Source organism: Monopterus albus, unplaced genomic scaffold (assembly GCF_001952655.1).
Source record: "Monopterus albus unplaced genomic scaffold, M_albus_1.0 scaffold322.1, whole genome shotgun sequence".
Lineage (NCBI taxonomy): Eukaryota > Metazoa > Chordata > Actinopteri > Synbranchiformes > Synbranchidae > Monopterus > Monopterus albus.
The window spans coordinates 108,168-126,835 of record NW_018128202.1 but is presented as its reverse complement, the minus strand read 5'-3'; the positions used below and the strand labels follow the sequence as shown (position 1 = coordinate 126,835).

Below are 18,668 nucleotides of genomic sequence, written 5' to 3'. Positions count from 1 at the left end.
TGAATCATAAGTATTGCAATGGTTTCCTGCAGTGTAATATTCCACGGAACAGTATTTAAACTCCTGACACTGTCAGTGATTGAAGAGTGCTCAAACATGTTACTCATGCATACATGCCAGCCAATTAGAAATTAGTATTTTCTGTATTGATAAGTACAGTGCTCATTAAATTATTGAGTCTTTTCCCCATAAAAATCTCCTCTTCCTTTTGTAACAGTACCTTATAGGAAGAGCTTGTTCCTTGTCACACCCTGGCTGTCCTCTTCTTTCTACAGACACACAAACAAACACTCACAGAGGCATGGAACCTGCTATCAGTCCCATATGTCAAACTGTTTAATGCACAGACAACCGCTAAATCAAATTTATTATTGTTTTCTAATGCTGTTATAGGGCTGTTTACATCAGTAATGTTTGCCTAGACCGGATCTTCCTTTTAGTTTTTCAAATAAGAGTAAATATGAGTAAGAAGTATGAGTAAAGCACGCTGCTGATAAACATGTCACATGTGACACGTGACATGTTTCCTCATTACGGAACCTAATATTTGTTAAGAATGCCCAGAGAGCTCCTGCATGGGTCCTTCTTGCTTACTTCAGATGATGTAAAATGTTATGGCCGTTTGGAGCCTTTGAGGCAACATTTTTAACAAATGTCAGGATCTGGTGTTTCGTAATGAGGAAGCATGTCGCCCAGTGCAGCTGTGTGTTTCCCTGATGTGTTTTTAATCATTTTTGAACAACAGTGGAGGTCTAAGGGTCTAAGGCACAAACAAACAAGCAAACCCAGGACTGACAGACTGGCAAACATTAACAGTGAGTAGAGACAAATCATTGTTGGTTTTAGTCTCTGTATGGGGACTGGTGAAAACAATGTTAATATAGAAAATAACCTGCCTTGTCTTTGTGACTTGCTGAATAGTATATGAATATTAAACAGTAGGCCTTACACTTTCTGACCATTCACAAAAGGTTTATAAATTGTTATTAAAGGCTAAAACAGCACTTATAATGTTTACAGATCTGTTATAAACCATTAGCATCCTTGCCAAAAGCATCTTATCATGTTGGAAATAAATAACTTTTATAGGTAGCTCGCTAAGATTTGTCAGTGGTGTATTATAAATAAATAAAAAACATGCACTTTAATAAATTAAATGGATTTTTAGGTGTTTTGAATCCCCTTACCAGAAATGGTCAGTGGTTAACCAGTCCACTGGAGGAATGAGGACTTTCCACAACATGGTAAACCAGAACTAGCTCTTATTAATGGATAAATGACGGCCATTAATTAGGCTACAGCTTCTACATGGCGCCTAATGGGAAACTGGTAAGTATTCAACACTATGCAGTTTCATTGCTGTTGTCTAAATCATGATCGTCATTGCACCAAAGGTTCGCAGGAGGACTGGACGTCCCCTCCAAACTTGAAACGCAATTTCAACACTCCCACACCCACACTCGCACTCACACGCGAACCGGACCACCCCGCCCCGCCCCGCCCAGCGGCCCGACCCCATGGAGAACAGACAGCGGATCATGTGACAGCTGCAGTTTCTGAACGACAAAAACGGAGACACACAGACACCCACACACAGAGAGACAGAGACCGAGAGAGAGAGAGAGAGAGACACGCACGCACAGAGGCGGTTTCGTAACATAGGAAAGTTTTGTGGAGCCGCCGATGTCAGTGACACTGCGGAGCGCTGAGCGTCACCTGCGTCACTTTTTCAGCGGAGTTGTCTAATTGAGTTTCTGGCTAAGAGGGAACCTTCGCCGTTGACCGAGGCAGCTGTGAAACCACCGTCTCTCCTCCAGGAATAGACTGTATACTCCATCTGAGAAGTAAGTTTGACCCTGTGATCTTCCTGCGGAGACTTAACACTGTGTCGGAGCAGTTTCATTCGCTGGTCCCCCGGAATAATCCTCCCGGTTCCAATCGGATGTTGCTGCGTGGTCATTTACAAGTTATATGTAGTTGAAGATGAATTAAAGAAAACTTTATTATGGAAAAGAGACGTCCATAAAATCTTCCGTAGATTTGCGGGTTTCTAATTTTAATAAAATCAGGCGTTTGGAAAGTAATGTTGTGACTGATTAATTAGTAAATTACTCAAAGTTGTCTTTATGATAAAAACCTTCATGTTTTTGTGTTGACTGTGTCCGGGAAACGACAGTTTCGCATATTTCTTGTAAAAATCAGCGTCATTTGTTGAACTTGCTGACCTGTTGATCAATGATCTGAAACATTGGGAGATAATGTAACTGGACAGTAAGACAGTGGAGATGCTGGGCTTAGTCTTTAGAGCTTTTTATATATAAGAGTTCAAATAAAAAGTGGTAAAAATACAGGTTTATGAGAGCGACAGTGATATGTCTTTCTGGGTCTTATTTAATGACTTTTGCGTCCTGTGTGAATTTTATGTGGTTAAGTCTAAATGTGGATTTTACAGATATAAAAATCTGAATGATATTTTGTGTGATATTTCTTTAACTGCTTCACTGTTTAGTCTTTGAAATGTCAGAAAATAGTGGAAAAGCGCACAAAAATACACATTCTGTGAGGCCAAGGCCAAATCTTTATTTTGTCCACAAAAAAAAAAATCAACAAAATGTCACTTTTGAATCAGCTGATATTTTCCTTTTGCTTAATTAAACAGCACAAATGGTTCAGTGACAGGCTGAATCTGATGCTGATGCAGACTCAGACAGTGGTGTGTGTGTGTGTGTGTGTGTGTTTGTGTGTGAGAGAGAGGGAGACAGAGAGACAGATTCAAGCTGTCAGACACACCTGAGCTTCTCTTGTTCTCTTGTTTTACTACATCCTTGATAATACACATCTTCTTTTCTCTTTCTATGTGTGTGTTTCTCCGTCTCTGTCGCTCCCTGTTTCCTGTGCTTTGTTTCAAGGCTGAGGCTTGCGTCACACATTCCACTTGGCCTATGAAGCCCCTATCCTGTTTAGAGCCTGGAGTGAGAGAGAAAGAAGGGAGGAGAGAGAGCTGTGGATGTGGGGGGTGAACGGGTGGAATGAGGGTGACCTCTCTCCCTCTCCCTCTTCCTCTCTCCCTTTGCCTCTTTGTCTTACTTAATGTGCTTCTCTCGCTCTAGAAAAGTTTAAGAAAAAAAAGAGCTGAATTCTTTTTGTTACTCCTTTCGTATTTATTTATCTCTCATTACAACAGTACACACCCACACGCCCCAAGTACCCCACCCACCCCTACGCCTTTTTTCCTGAATCAACATGCTGATGTTATCTGGTGGAACAAAATGCGCAAGAGTGTGTAAACACATGCGCTGCTCAAAGGGCATGTCTAGGGAACATTAGAGCTAAACATTAAACTCCAGGATGCCGAATAGCTGGCGATTCTCCATTAGAAGTTAGGGGAATAAGGACACCGCGGCACACAGACAGCCATAAACTTAAAAAGCCGTAACTTGTTATACAACTTCGCAGGCGTGCCAGCACACGCACGCACATACACAGTCATGTAAAACTACACACACACACACACAGTCGTGTAGTGTGTCTGTTATTGCTTTCAAACACTGGATTGAGCCACTGTGGAGCACCCCCCCTCCCACCCCTCGTTTGAGTTTTGCCATATTTTGGTTGAAACCCACGTTTCGGTCTCTGCCTTGTTCTTTCCACTTCCATTTTGACATAGTTTGGTCAGAGCGTCTGTTTTCTTTGCCCTTTCTCTCCTTCCATTGCCCCCTCTCTCCTCTCATTCTTAGGATAGGGAGGTGCGGAGTGTGTGTGTGTGTTTGGGGGGGTGGGGATCAGACAGGAAACCACAGGCCCCCTGCAGCAGCACCCCCTATTTGGCTTCACTTTCCTCCTCCTTTTCTTTACAGCCCCCGACCCATCACACAGTGTGGAAATAATAACAGTCAGACTAAACTCCGAGGGCTTCCGCTTCTCTCTCTCCCTCTCTCTCTCCCTCCTTCCCTCTGTCTTCAGTCGTCTGGAAAGCCTCAAAACTCTGCTCTCAAGTTCGACTTGAGGTTCGTGCACATGTGCGCCTTTGTCAGTGTCTGAACCTTATGTCAACTCCGGTGTGTCTTTAAATGTCTCATAAGTTTTTTGATGCGTGTGTGATAATGGATCCTGTTTCCTCTCCCCTGCTGATGGCCCCCTCTGGCTTCCCCCTCAGGTCTGCAGGCCGCCAGCCATGCAGTCTGCTGGAGAGGAGCGAGGAGGGGGCTATGTGACTGTATATTTGTTTATATGCTTATGTGTGCATTTGAGCGGTGTAAAAGGATGGGAGGAATGGGCTAGATAGCTCTGAGGAGGGAATAGGAAGCAGGGGCCATGAGAGGAGAGGAGTCAAAATCACAGTATGTGAGGCATTATTAAGACAGTGAGGTAAGGGGCTGAAATAAGGGATGAAGGGGGGTACACCTGGGGATTGAGAGGTTGAAGTGAGGAGTAAATTCAAAGGAATTTCAACAAAAAAAAAATGTTGTTGAGCAGTAAGAAACTTCACAAAAAAGCTCAGAAAAAGGCACAGTTAAACCCTAGAATATTATCTTTCCATCATGATGAGTCATGTAACTGGGATTTTAAATTAAGTCTAATCAATGTATTCCCTAAGGGGCGTGAATAGGTAAGAAAATGTGAGTCAAGCTCCAGTATGTTCATCGAGTTACACACGAGATTAAGTGTATCACGATTAAGTGTGTCAGTGCTTCAGTGCTATTTGTGTCAGGTGATTTGTGATCAGAATGGCGACGGCACATGAGGTGAAAGTGACAAGGTTAAATAGGCAGGGGGGGAAAGGAAAGCGAACGAATCGAGAGAACCGAAGGCTGTAAGTGCAAATGTGTGTGTCTGCATATGCGCCTGCTGCAGCGTGTTCTTGGACGAAGCTGTTGTCTGGAGGTTTCTGGTCTCTCTGGTGATCTCATCATCTCCAGCCTGTTGCCATTAGTGTGTGTGTGTGCATGTGCGTGTGCAGCCCTGTTTGTGTCTGTGTATGTTTCATCATATGTGCGTGTCTGTAATAATTTAGTCTTTCAGTGATTTAATGTGTGTATTCTGTCGAGCTAGCAGAAACTTGGTGTGCGGCTGCGAGTGTATGTAAGCATGTGTGGCCTTGTTTTTCTGTACTTGCGGGGACCCAAAACCAGGAGCCCATTCAGACTGTGGGGACCAGATGCCACCGTGTAAGTCACTGAATGTTAGGGTGATGACTTGGTTTAAGGTTAGGTTTAAGCAAGTAGCGGTTAAGTCTCCAGGAATTGAAAGCAAGTCCCCATGAGGAATCAAAACAAACGTGTGTGTGCATGTGTGGTTTAGCCGGTAGCCAGGGGCTCCAAGCCACAGTATTTTCCCCTTCAGTCATGTTGTTTTATATCATTCATATAAGGAGAGAAAAACAGTGCGGGGTGGTGTGCGGTTCAGATAAACACATTTGTAAAGTTGTGAGATGTGACTTCTGAGGAAGAGGTGTAGAAGAAGAAGATCTGGAATCCAAGGGTGGAGAGAGAGAGAGGCAGAGAGGCGTGTAGGAAGTGTTTGCTGAGTGGGTTGGGGTTGAGTACACAGTAGCTCTACTGACCTAGAAGGACAATATTTGCAGACCACACTTGACATGCACAAACGCCCACCACCATATAGAGTGCACAGGGAGAAAACAGTCCTCAGCAACCCAGGTTGGGCTAATTATTTACCAAATAGATGCAGTGCACACTGGTTTGTTCTCTTCACAGTATATGGCCTCACATTTTTCAGCTGTTAACCTTTAAATGCTCTGAAGAAGCAGCTGTTTGATATCTTTCCCACAGAGAGAGGTTGTTGTCCTCCAGGAGATGTGGATCAGAGCAAAGAGAGCTGCCATAATCTGTTAAAAGTTGCTCTAAAGTAGTGAAAAATGACATGTATGATATTGGAAAGTCTTCAAATGTCTTGTTTTGACCAACCAACATCTACATTTCAGTTTACTGTCACATAAGGCAAAGAAAAGCAGCGAATCCTCACAGCTGACATACATAAACTACCTGTAGGTTACCTTTGTTTTTTTTTTGCTTGAAAAATTACTTTTATGACAATTGTCAAAATAGTATCTGATTATTTTTGCCTTGAAAAACTGATCGATTAATTGAGTACTTGTTGCAGCAACACAGATATAGACACAAGTCAACAAGCTCCAGCTCAGACCGCCTTCTATGTCCTGAGGCCTTGTGGCCTGTGGAAGTGTACTGAGGAAGATGCTGTGCACCAAAGATGAAATTCTTTTCCTGTGATTGTCTAACATTTGTGCGACTCACCGTGTTTATTTTTTTACGATACACCCCGAGGGTTAGATCCTTCTCCCCCACTCACCGCCCTGTGTTGCCTGATAACTATCGTCTGTTCGTTTCCCTGCATGGTCAGCCCTAAACACCTGGCGTACAGCGCCATGCAAATTAAAACAAACACCGATTATTTGTGATCCTGATCTCTGTCATCATCACCCAAGTTGTCCTATGTTTTATTAAACCAATGACAAGCAGAATGGCGCCACTAATATATAAGTAACATGTCTCAGGTTACATAAATCAGCCTCGCCTTCATGCGAACTGGCCTGTGAGGGGAAATGCTGCATGACAGGTGAACTCTTGAGAGGAGTGGTATGTTCCCCGACTGCATACATTCTTTCCCAGATTTAAATACAGAGTGCTGCAGGGGTTTGTCTCAGTTTGTGAGAGACAGGAACTCACACATGTGCTCATGAAGGCAACAGACAACTCGTGTTCACAGTGACAAGATATTGTGCATTTATTGTATTTCGTAGTTTAGAGGGGGAGTGCACAGATGTGCACTTGTGATTCAGGTACAGCACTTTTTGGAGTGGCATGTAATCGCTCACAAACACATGTTTTTATTAACAGGTTGCAGATTCTCCACATGTGGGAAATGTTCAGGCCAGTTCTGTAGTCGTCAACGATTCTAACTTTTCTATCAGTTTCTATCATTATAACATCATTATCCATTTATACACCAGCATACAGCACAGGAGTTATTAAACACAAATAATTAATAAACACTTACATCTGCATTATAGTGTGTTATAATGCATTTATATGGGGATTTAAAATAAAATGCTGCCTAATATTTTTGTTTTCTGGACTACTGGTCAGACAGAACAAGTATTTGAAGACGTCACCTTGCACTCTAGACATTTGTCATTATTTACTGACACTTTGTACGCTAAACAATTCACCAAGATGAACTGACAATCACCATCGAGTCAGAAATGATTTTTAGTAGCAGCTCTACTTGTTGGGCCGGATCCTCATGTTGAAAGTTATGACTATAGTTGGATTATATTGTCTAGACCTGGTTGCTAGTGGTTTCCATCAATGGCACTTTGTCTCCTTGTTTGCTGATGTGATTAGTTGTGAGTCAGAGATGCATCCTGTGCAGAAGTACTGCTCTTTCAAAACTAATACTATACCTCCCTGCTTTTTTTTTGTTTCAGAAGCTCAGGGGAAATTTTTAAATAGAAACATAGGATAGACACACTGGGGATTTCCACAGTGGCTTTTGAAACAGTCTTTTGGAAAATGTAAATGTCTTGTTTCTGTAGGAAAATACCTGTTCAGTGTACAGTACTTACCAGTGTACACTTACAAGTTGTCCCTTTGCTGTTTTGTGGTCTCTCTGTTTGTGCTTCATACCTGCTCTTATTGTCACCTCTGTGTGTGGATCACAACCACAATAGAACAACAGCTTGACCTCTAGTTGAACCACAATACAATACAAACCCGGATTGGAAAACACACCCTCAACAATACACATATAGATACGGGTGCATACACACACACACACACACACACATACACACACACACAGGCATGACTACATCTCCACCTGAATGCAGTCTCTTTGTTTCTTTGGAGCCTATTGAAGGGTGAGGCTTCACTTGTCATGTTCACAACCTTCCTGACCCAGCAAGTGAACATCCTGCTCTTCTATTGGCCTGCTCCTCAACTGGACTCTGTGTGTGTATGTGTGACCTGATTAAAGTCCACAGTCTGGAGACAAGTTAGCCTTTAATTATTAACAAATGGGTAACAACATAGGCCGTCACACCCTAGAACACACACACATGCACAGACTCCCTTAGGGTACATTCTTTGACAGTTCATTTTGCCTTAATGCTCCAGTGAGCACACACACAATCACACTCATAAACACTCTTAGGCACAAACACAGTCATCGCGGCCGCACCTGGCTATTCAAAGCCAGAGTAACTGGAACTGCCTTTGAAACTTCACACCCTTTTTCTCCAAACACTCGCCAGGTCTCACTAAGTGGTGTGTGTTCACCTGTCTGATATGTTTGAGATATCACTGTCTAGTCACTGGGCAGTTTCTAGTCACATCACACCTGGAACTGGCAGTACTAGTGTAAAATGACCCACTGGAAAAAGTCGTCTGTGGCATTGTCTGAGCGTCAGATATTTGCAGACGACACCCATGCTGTTAAGTGCCTTGTTTGCAGGACCTGACAAAATGTCAGGTGGACTTGTTCGGATTTGTTCATAAAACATGAAGGACGTACTGGCAGTTTGAGAAAGAAGAGCTTCTGGTGACAAGAGCAGAGAGGAGGACAAGACGTGTAAAATCTGGAAAAAAAAGTTCATAGCTATTGTCTGATGTGATTTACTGGAAGAGAGGCTGAGCACGCGCACACACACACACACACACACACACACAGGCAAGCACTTTTCAGTCACCTACACTTAACTACAGACCCCGTCGAGCCTTTCCCTCTACTTTAGCTAATTTGCTTTTCATCACTTCACAAGATGTGTGTGTGTGTGTGTGTGTGTGTGTGTGTGTGTACTTTTTTTTTTTTTTTTTAAACTTCTGCCTTGGGAATAAGATGATTTCATAAATTACCAATGATGTCTTATCAGTAAAATATGAAACAGGCTTGTGGACAAAAGTATAACTTTCAGATCCTCGTACTTTATTTGAGAATGTCTGTTTTATGGTACTTTTACTCCACTACATGTAAAAAAAATATATGAGATTGTAACATAAAACACGTTATTAAAATTGTGTGAGGTCATTAGACTGTAAATATGATTTTATGTATTAATTGTGTGCATGTTCTTTTTGTAGGAGCCTGGCCTTTGCAGCCATGCTGATGTATGATTACCCTCTGAAGACAGACATGGAGACGGTAAGACATGTATAAATGTAGCTTTGGGTGCTTGTGTGTGTTTTTGAGTGCTCGCATCATGCCTGAACATGTTTTTGATGCCATACAGTAACTGAGACACACACACACACACACACACACACACACACACACACACTCCTGTTATTGGTCTAGACAGACTGGTTCCCACATTCCGGCTCTTCCTGGACAAACAGGCTGCTGGACAGTGGACATTTACATACAATGGGTACAGACACACTGCCAGGCAGCAGGCTAATGAACACACACACACACACACACACACACACACACACACACACACACACAAAACCATGCTGTACTTTCAGACATAACAGTTATCCGCTCCCAAACAGTTATGGGTTTAGATTTTTTGGCTGGCTGTAGCTGTTTGTGTGGCAGAAACATGTTTTCCCCCGTTATTCAATGCGGAACGGAAATGTTTTTAACTCTCTGCTCTTTTGTCCCTCTTCCCTTTGCTGCTTCCTTCTTCTGTATCCTCTGTTTCCCTCTCTCTCTTATAGTCATTCTACTCTTCATTAATGAAAACCCCAGAGCCTTACGGAATGATCTTCCCCCATCCCGCCCCGCTCTACCACCCGCACATGCATGCCTTTACCCAGTCCCACACCCCCAGCAACTCCACGCACACCCAGCTGGAGCCAGTGGACCTTTCACTCAGCAAGCGCTCCTCCTCCACCTCCTCTTCCTCATCCCCTCCTTGCTCCTCCCCGGCCTCCTCACGCAGCTCTCCGCCTTCTCCTTGTGGCTCAGTGTGCCGTGCCTCCCCCCGGTCCTCCCCTCTGCGCTCCTCACCCTCCCACATTCTCCCGCCGCCCACTTCCTCACTTCCTTACCCCACTATGGTGGGTCCTCTGATCAGCTCGAGTTCTGGAGTAATCCAAGGGTCAGGGGTCATGGTGTCTCCAGTCATGGTGCCTCTGTCTGTCCTATACCCCTCATCTCTACATCTACACCAGCCGATAATGGTGAGCCCGCCTGTCATCAGTGATGAAGACCATCATCGAAGCAGGGAGCACAAGACGGGTGAGTCCTCAGGCAAACAATTTAAATGATAATCATTAACATACAAAAAACAAAGCAATGGAAGAAAGTGAATGACAATAAACAACAACAATAAAACAGAGACTAATTAAAGATTCATAACACATCAGAGTATGAGGAAAGTGCTGGTACACGTTTTGTCCAAATAAAACATAGCTGTTTTCAATCTTTCTTCTTAAATATACAAATATCTTTTACTCTAAATGAGGAAGTGCTTTTCATTTCCTCTGTTCTTAGAATAACAGTTTCATCAGATTCTTGTTTCTTAGGGAAGCTGGGTGCAGTTGTTCTGTTTTCTGTGGCCAGCTGGAGGTCACTGAGATGGACAGAGGTCACATTATCTCACCCTTCAGCCTGTGAGAGAGATAGATAAACGTGGCTCTGTGAGGCTATGCTTAGGCGCAGTGAAGCTTTGAGCTAAATTCTACATCAGCATGCAAACCTACCTGAAATGACAATTCTAACATAATGATGTTTATCAGCTGAAACGTTTGCCATGTCCGCCATCATAGTTTAGTGTGTCAGCATGCCAACCTTTGTTACCTAGCATGTAAAATAAAGTACAACTGTGTCTGAAGGGTATTAGTTTTACAGGTGGTTGGTAATAAACCAAATATTTGGACAAATTACAATTTTGTCCTAATGATGAAGCCAGATGAAAAAGATCATCATGTTGATTAAGAATCGTTCTCTGGGAATCATAAACCTGTACAAAATTCACGTTTCAGTCTAGACTCAGAAGTTAGAATCAGCTTTATTGGCCAGGTGTGTTGGACACACGAAGAATTTGACTCTGGTACCACTGACATATACAAATATAAACCATTGACTGTATATATAATGGACATAGCATCACCACTTCCCCTCTGCTAAGCAAAAATAAAGCATATGGCATACAGTATGTGAATACGGCGGCTGCCATCTTGCTTTTTTGCAACCAGAAGTGGAGTGACAGCATCGGTCTGCCAATCAAAAAACACCAATGTTTCCGCTGGGAAAAATCTATTTGATTTGTACCTTGGGTTTCTATTGTGGCTAATGTCCCATCCACTAACATGGGAGAGGCGGGATTTATGACCTATACTGCAGGCCGTGTCATGGTGGCTTCACTTCTGTTAGCTTTTAGCCTGTCCATTGTTTTTACAGTCAATGGTCTAGACCGACATTGCCCTCCCAGATTGCTAGTGTGGCTAATAAAAAGACATTTTACAGCTGAGAGGAAAATTCTAGATAAATAAATACAGATTTAATGGAAACAAAATTCAATTCTGACATGTGGCCTTTTGACTTTATCCTGACCATACTGGTCATCTTACATCTGATTGTTTTACTTCTACCCAGTTCACTGTGCAAAGCCCCTGGAGCTGCGAGGTGACATCCACAACTTGCACAAGCCGATTAAAACGGAGCCCCGTCCTGAGCTCATTCACGCCCCCCACATCAGCCATGAGTTTAAATCATCAGTAATCCGGATACCACATGAATATGAGTGAGTAACACACCAACACTCTTATACAGATTTTGAAAGAAGCACCAAACATTTTACAAGTTTCTCCATCTTCTCTAGCGCGTCCCCTTTAACTATATATGGAAATATTGCGCAGAGACTTATCTTCCACCCGATTCTTATCCGTTTCTGTTGAGATTTTTTTAAGGCAGGTGCAGTCCCCAGACTAGGGCTCGGTATAGTTTGAGATTTTTTAATACCAGGGCTGATGCAATAAATACATGAATTTTGGAACTGATATCAAAACCGTCCTGTTTTAGTGCAGTGATTCTCAGACTGTTGAACAGGCAAGACTGGGGGACAACATCACCAACAAAGAGTGCTCTAATGCTGGAAGAGCTATCAGGGTTCACTTCAGCAAATACAACAAAATTATTATTAAGAGGGACAGATTTTTTGCAAGAAAGAAAAGCAAAAAAGACAAGGTTTTGGCGCTTTGGATTGTAACTGTGTTGTAACTATAAGTCTCTGCTCCATATGCCTGACGCTCAGTCCAACAGGGCGTTAGTGTGTCACAGTTTCACAAGTAGGTCACATCTCATGTTGCTGTTTTGTGTCCAGTGTGGTCGCTAGTAATATTATTGGTCACTAGGGAAGTAGGGAAGCTTATTTTCAAAAATATTACTTTTCTTTGCTCACAATATCCCATCTCATGCTCAGGAACAAGAAACAAATATGATGCATTTCCTGTCAACTCTGCTGTCCCCAAACTTATACATGCAAAAACGCCCCAAAATAATCAGAGGTTTAGTAGAGAAGTTTGATACTCAGACCTTTTCAAATATCTCTTTAGTAATTTAAATCTACTGTTGTTTTTATTCTGGTGGGAAAATATGCAAAGTTATGAAACGTGCTCTTCATGCGCCGCTGCTGCAGTAGGAATACGTGAGCGTGGCAGTTAACTGTATAGGACGTTCAGAGATGACGGTAATTTAAGAGATAACACAGGACCAGTAACACAACAAATGCCATGAACCCATTACACACCCTGACAGGCAGTGTGTGTCAGGTTCCTTCATTCCTCCGTGGCGTCTTTTATTCTCTTATTTCCAGCCCCATCTGTCAGCCACACCTCTCGTTTCAGTTCTTTAACCTCGTCTCCTTATCGCCTTCTAGGCAACCACAGGAGTTCATATCAGCCATCTTGTTCCTGCCAACCCCTCCATACCTCCCCCCCCCCTTCCCTCCTCGCTTTTTTCCCCCCCCCCCCCTTCCCATCTCTCCTTTCTTTCTCATCCTTCCTCGCTCAGCGCTTCCTGTATTTTTTAGTGATCATTGTCCGGCATCTCCTGCTCCTTGTTGCCCTCCTCTTCCGCCCCCCTCCCCTCATGCCTTCCTGTTCCTACTCACCTCCCCTCTTATGCTTTGTACCCTAGTGTTTCATCCTCTGCAGAGTCCGTTGCGTTCCCCAAAGAGGTAATTGCTGATCGACCAGCCAGTTACCTCTTGTTTGTGTGAAACTGAGTTTATTGTATCGTACTCCTCCCTCCCCCACCCTTACCCCCATGCTGGTTTAAGAAAAAAATGGGTGTGTCTTTATCTGTCATCACCTGTCCTCTCAAATCACACACAGCATTTTTTTCTTGCACACATCACCAAGGCAGATATACTGTATGGATATGGCAAATAGGTCAAGTTTGCTCAGTGTGTATAGTAATGATGGGTTGGCCTCTGTGTGTGCATTTTGCGGGGGATTTTCTGCACATTCTTTTACACCGAACTGATGTGTGAAGGGTTCATATTTCAACACTTGACACCTGCTCTCAACTGCCACTTATGTACATGCACCCACACACACCAACACACACTTTTTAATGGTAGTGCAGAAAGACAGCTCCTTTTCTTTTTACGGTTGTTGAGCTCTTGAATGTAGCACTTTTTAACTTTGTTTTATTCTTTTGAGTTCTATTCTGCTATTGTGTGGTGGACTTTAATATTTTTTTTTACAAATTTACTTTATTTCTTACACGAAGCATTCATACACACACACACACACACACACAGGGTGTTAGAAATTGAATCTGCATGGTTCACTGAAGCTGGGTACGTGACTGGAGAGAGTGTTGCGAAGCTGCATCTATGATTTCTTTTCTCTTATTTTCAGGTGTGTGTGTCATCATTGCACAGAACAATTAGCATCAAATTCCAGTGTGTGAATTGTTGAATGGTGAATAAAAAAAAAAGAATGAGAGAGGTGACAGAACAAAGCAAAGGTGTGGTAGTAGACTGGAAAAGACAAGAGATGTTTATCAAATACCTCCTGGTACAAGTTGTTATTGCATTGGAGAAAAGCTGCAGCCAAACCAAACTTGCATTCATATTTCAACATCAAGAACCTTAGGGATGTTACACAACACCAGCACCCTCTCCTGGTCAACAACAACAACAGTTAACTCTGATGTCTTTGTTTCCTGTGTCGTTCAAAGGGGAAACAACCCATCTGTAATAGTCCATTCAGGCTCAAAGCATCCTCTCCCTGCTGACTCACCTGACTCGCTGAAAAAACGCCGAATTCATCGCTGTGACTTCAGCGGCTGCAACAAAGTGTACACCAAGAGCTCCCACCTCAAGGCGCACCGCAGGACACACACCGGTAAGAGTCTTGATGCATATACGTACCCAGCTATACTTCTCAAATGCATATAAACACATTTATTATCTTTTACAGCTCTGATCTTTCTCTTATTTTTTCTTTCTGTGTGAAGGTGAGAAACCTTACAAGTGCATGTGGGAAGGCTGCACGTGGAAGTTCGCCCGTTCAGATGAGCTGACAAGACACTTCCGCAAGCACACAGGAGTCAAGCCGTTCCAGTGTCCTGACTGTGAACGCAGCTTCTCCCGCTCTGACCACCTGGCTTTGCACAAGAAACGCCACCTCCTGGTCTGAAACAGTGCTGTGAGCAGCTTTAGAGTAACTTGGTGCTGGTTTCAACGTCGGACTATACCACTTTGAGGTTTTTTTAAGAGCTGGCCTTAAACATTGGACTCCATCAGCGAGTGGGGAAATGTTCCTCAGGGTTAGGGTTAGACCCTTTCACCTCATGAGCCTGAATATGAGCTGGTATCAGCATGTGACTCAACCACCACCCAACATCATCTCTGCAGGTCAGCTCAGTTTGACAATAGGATAGAAATTTGCATTTTGTACGAGACCTGTGTGGAAGATCCGGACACTTTCTAACGAGAGGCTCCATCCTCTCAGCTGGCCTGAGAGCATCAGCCTCTTGTGGCCACAGAATCAAACTGCATTGACACCCACTCTGTTTAAGCTGCACAACATGCTCAAGCTTCTTTTTGCAATATCAGCTCTCTTTTCTTTGCATGTATGTGAATTTTAACACACACACATACACACCTGCATATAGTCATATCTTACTATTGTTGTGAGGACACTTATTGACATAACCCATTCCCTAGCCCCTTGCCTTAATCTTAATAATCACAACTAAATGTCTAATCCCAACCCTAACCCTAAATTAAACCTAATTCAAACCACTGACTGTATATATATAATGAACATAGCATCACCCCTTCCCTCTATTATATAAAAATGAAGCCAAAATACCATGAATACAGAGGCTGCCATCTTGCTTTTGTGCAACCAAATTCTGCGCAATCAATCAAAGCTGTCAAATAATCAAAAATATACTTTTTTCATATCATCAAATAACTTAATAAAAACAAACTGTACTATAACATTGACCACTTGTATACACACCAAGCAAGCAAAATAGAAACAAACAGCAGTAGAAAACACAGTAACATGTACCAAATGGAATAAATCTAAATGGGCAGCAGTTTTAACACACAGTAAAACAGGTACCCTACTCAGTGCCAGAGAGGAACGCCTTCCTATATGAGTTTTAAGGAGAAAGCGAAATGCTACTAAACCTGAGGCTGACAGAATATCAAGGCTGTTCCATAGGTTAGGAGACATCGCTGCAAAATCTCGATCACCAGCAGATTTAAGTCCAGTCCTAGGCACAACCAAATGAAGTAGGTCAATGGATCTAAGAGATCAGAAGTGTTCAGAAATATGTGAAGGAGCCAGACAATGCATTGTGACATCAGTGTGATAATATCAACCAAAAACCACAGAAGTGACCTCTGGTTAAAAAATATATATATATATTTGATTTGTACTCTGGGTTTTCAGTTTGGCTCATGTCTCATCCACTAACACGGAGGAGACAGGATTTATGACCCGTACCAAAATCAGCCACCAGGGGGCGTTTATATTTTGTTGGCTCCACCTTTGGGAGCTCTCAGCTTGTCCATTGTTTTTAAAGTTGATGATTCTAAGCTGAGCTATAAAACCTAACTCCTAACCCTTAAACAGCCCTTTGAAGTTGTGACGTTCAGCCAAAATGTCATCACAAAGTAGAAATGTCTTCACAACAATAGTACTGAACTAAAATTTGTCCACACACAACCACAGAAAATCACATACACACACACACACACACACACACACGTCATTTTCTAGTTAAAACAAATAAAATGTGAAACTTTCCCGAATGTATCACATCACACCTACTGTGCATTGTGTCATACATACTTCAGCTTTTTTTTCATCAGCGCTGCCTGTGACGCTAATTCCAACCGCTCCCTCATGGGCCGCCACACTGAAACACCACACACCTCATCTGCCTCTGCGAGCTCACATCATGAAGTGACTTAAACAGGTAGTTAAAACTTGCTTGTACATAATACATGCACACGTTTAACAGCACACACAGCAGAACACATTGCACTTAAAGCAGCTCACTCTTGGTCTTGTGTGGTTTTGGTGTTTGGGTTGAAAAAAAGGGGACTGTGGGTCTCGTTCATTGTCAGAGTGAAGTGTTTTTTACGTTTTCATTCAGAAATGTGAAAGTTCCTGCACAGGGGCATTATTGTGTTAGTGAGGAAAAGACACCACTCGGTTGGTTAAGGGTAGAAGCAATTAAATGTTTTGTCTTACCAATGTCTTACATCAAGTTTATGTATCTATGATATGAACTGTTTGGTTTGCAATACAGCACAGCATTTTTTTCTTGTATGACAATTTTATATGGGAAAAATACATAATCCAAAGCAGGGAAATTTTGCTCTTTAATTTTTTTTTCCAGGAGGAAATGAGTTTTATTTCAACCCATTTGTTTTGAAAGAAAAAGTCATTTCATTCCACAGTACTCAGTGTTTCAGTGTACCATTTTCATTCAAATTGAAGACTATATATAACTATATCATCACAATGTTGAGCAGACATTTGTGGAGCTTCTGGAGAAAACAGGTTTTGTGTATCACGTATTTGTACGTCTCCAGTGTGCACTTTTTAAAATCATATCTGTTTTGCTCTGGATCTGCTGGTCAGTTTGTTCAGAAACATTTAACAAGCGTCTTGCTTTGTAACATTTTAATCATGTAATTTACATGTACACATATATAAACACACACACACCGAATGTAGCGACTCAAGTTTGCTCCTGGATACTCTTAGTGGATTTTGTTGTATATGTTATTGTATCTCTGCAAATCTAAGTAGTTATATATGTGTGTATATATATACACATATATTTCTGTATGTATGTATATACATATATATGTATATACATACATACAGAAATATATGTGTATATATATACACATATATTTCTGTATGTATGTATATACATATATATGTATATATATATATACTGAAAGGGCAGTTAAAGGTTTTTATTAGGCATGATTTTGATACTCTCATAATAATGGATATTATACTTTTCTATAATGCTGTGTCTATAATAAACCTGATATCTCTTTTTAATCTAAACGTTGGCAATTCAAAGGGAACGTGTTAAACTGTGAACATATAATTGTACAGGTCTATTTGCAATTTTGCATTTATTTTAAAACAGAATATTCATACCACTTAATAAACTTATTGGTAATATTTGCAAAACAGAGTGCTGTGTCTTAAATTCTGGATGTGTGTGTTTATACTGAAAGAGTTTATGGAGTTGTTAAAATATTTGATAAACAGAAGATTAGCTTGCACCTTATGTATTTTTGATGCTTGCCTGTTTATTGATATTAACCTTTTCTGGGACACACATGTTGATAACCTGTGTTGAAAGGTACAGCAATATATGTACTTCCTCCAGAGGTTGATATATAGTTTATAAATAGTTTATCTAACTAGTAAAGGTTTTTGCTATAACGTGAGAATTGCAGTAGTGTAGTAATGTAGTAGTGTTTAATTAATTAATGGGTTAGCAGTTCCACAAGGCCAGGGCGAGGGGAGACATCGCGTTCCTGCGGTATGACCGACTAGTGACCCGACCTCGGAACCAAAATCCAGGACCCATGACCAGCACGCCGAGGACCAGTATGCCGAGACAAGGAGAGTATGAAGGGGTCGCTGGACCCTCAGCTGTATGAAGAAACACGCAGGTATATTGATATCTGCGAGGGCAGATGAGCGTTGGAACTAACAATTAGCAGGAACCAACAACAAGTATGACCCACGTACGGAATGAGGCAAGTGATTTGCTACAGAGGTTAATAGTTTTTGAGGGATTGGATCTGGAACTGAACACAACTGGAGACACCGAACAACATTATCATGAACCGGACGAAGATTTTGACCCTGAAAAAAACTTTTTTAAGAACTCTGAAAATAACTGCAAGTATTACACGGATGAGCAGTTTAACAGCAATGTTAAGACTGAAAACAAATTATCATTAATTCACTTTAATAGCAGAAGTTTATACGCAAACTTTCAGAGTATAAAACATTATCTTAGTAGTCTTACACATTCTTTTAATATAATTGATATTTCTGAAACCAGGATTAATAATGTAAGGGGAATGGATTTTGACCTTGATGGCTATGACTTGGTATGCACAAACAGAGAGAATAAGATGGGAGGTGGTGTGGCCTTGTACATAGATAAAA

General features: G+C 41.8%; 1 protein-coding gene across 1 annotated transcript; it reads left to right on the top strand.

The window, feature by feature from the left end:
• The first annotated feature begins 1,572 nt into the window (after window positions 1–1,572).
• On the top strand, window positions 1,573–15,865 carry klf3 (Kruppel like factor 3 (basic)). Its single transcript, XM_020624216.1, has 6 exons — window positions 1,573–1,844; window positions 9,117–9,177; window positions 9,699–10,221; window positions 11,581–11,728; window positions 14,173–14,339; window positions 14,452–15,865. The coding sequence occupies exons 2-6, from the start codon at window positions 9,136–9,138 to the stop codon at window positions 14,631–14,633; spliced, it is 1,062 nt and encodes a 353-aa protein (XP_020479872.1). The 5' UTR covers window positions 1,573–1,844; window positions 9,117–9,135; the 3' UTR covers window positions 14,634–15,865.
• The last annotated feature ends 2,803 nt before the right edge of the window (window positions 15,866–18,668 follow it).

Excerpts from the sequence above, each read along its gene's own strand:
- klf3 (XM_020624216.1), top strand. The coding sequence starts at position 9,136 with ATGCTGATGTATGATTACCCTCTGAAGACAGACATGGAGACG. Across the intron at positions 10,222-11,580 it reads AAGCAGGGAGCACAAGACGG|TTCACTGTGCAAAGCCCCTG; the intron begins GTGAGTCCTCAG and ends ACTTCTACCCAG. Across the intron at positions 14,340-14,451 it reads GCACCGCAGGACACACACCG|GTGAGAAACCTTACAAGTGC; the intron begins GTAAGAGTCTTG and ends TTCTGTGTGAAG.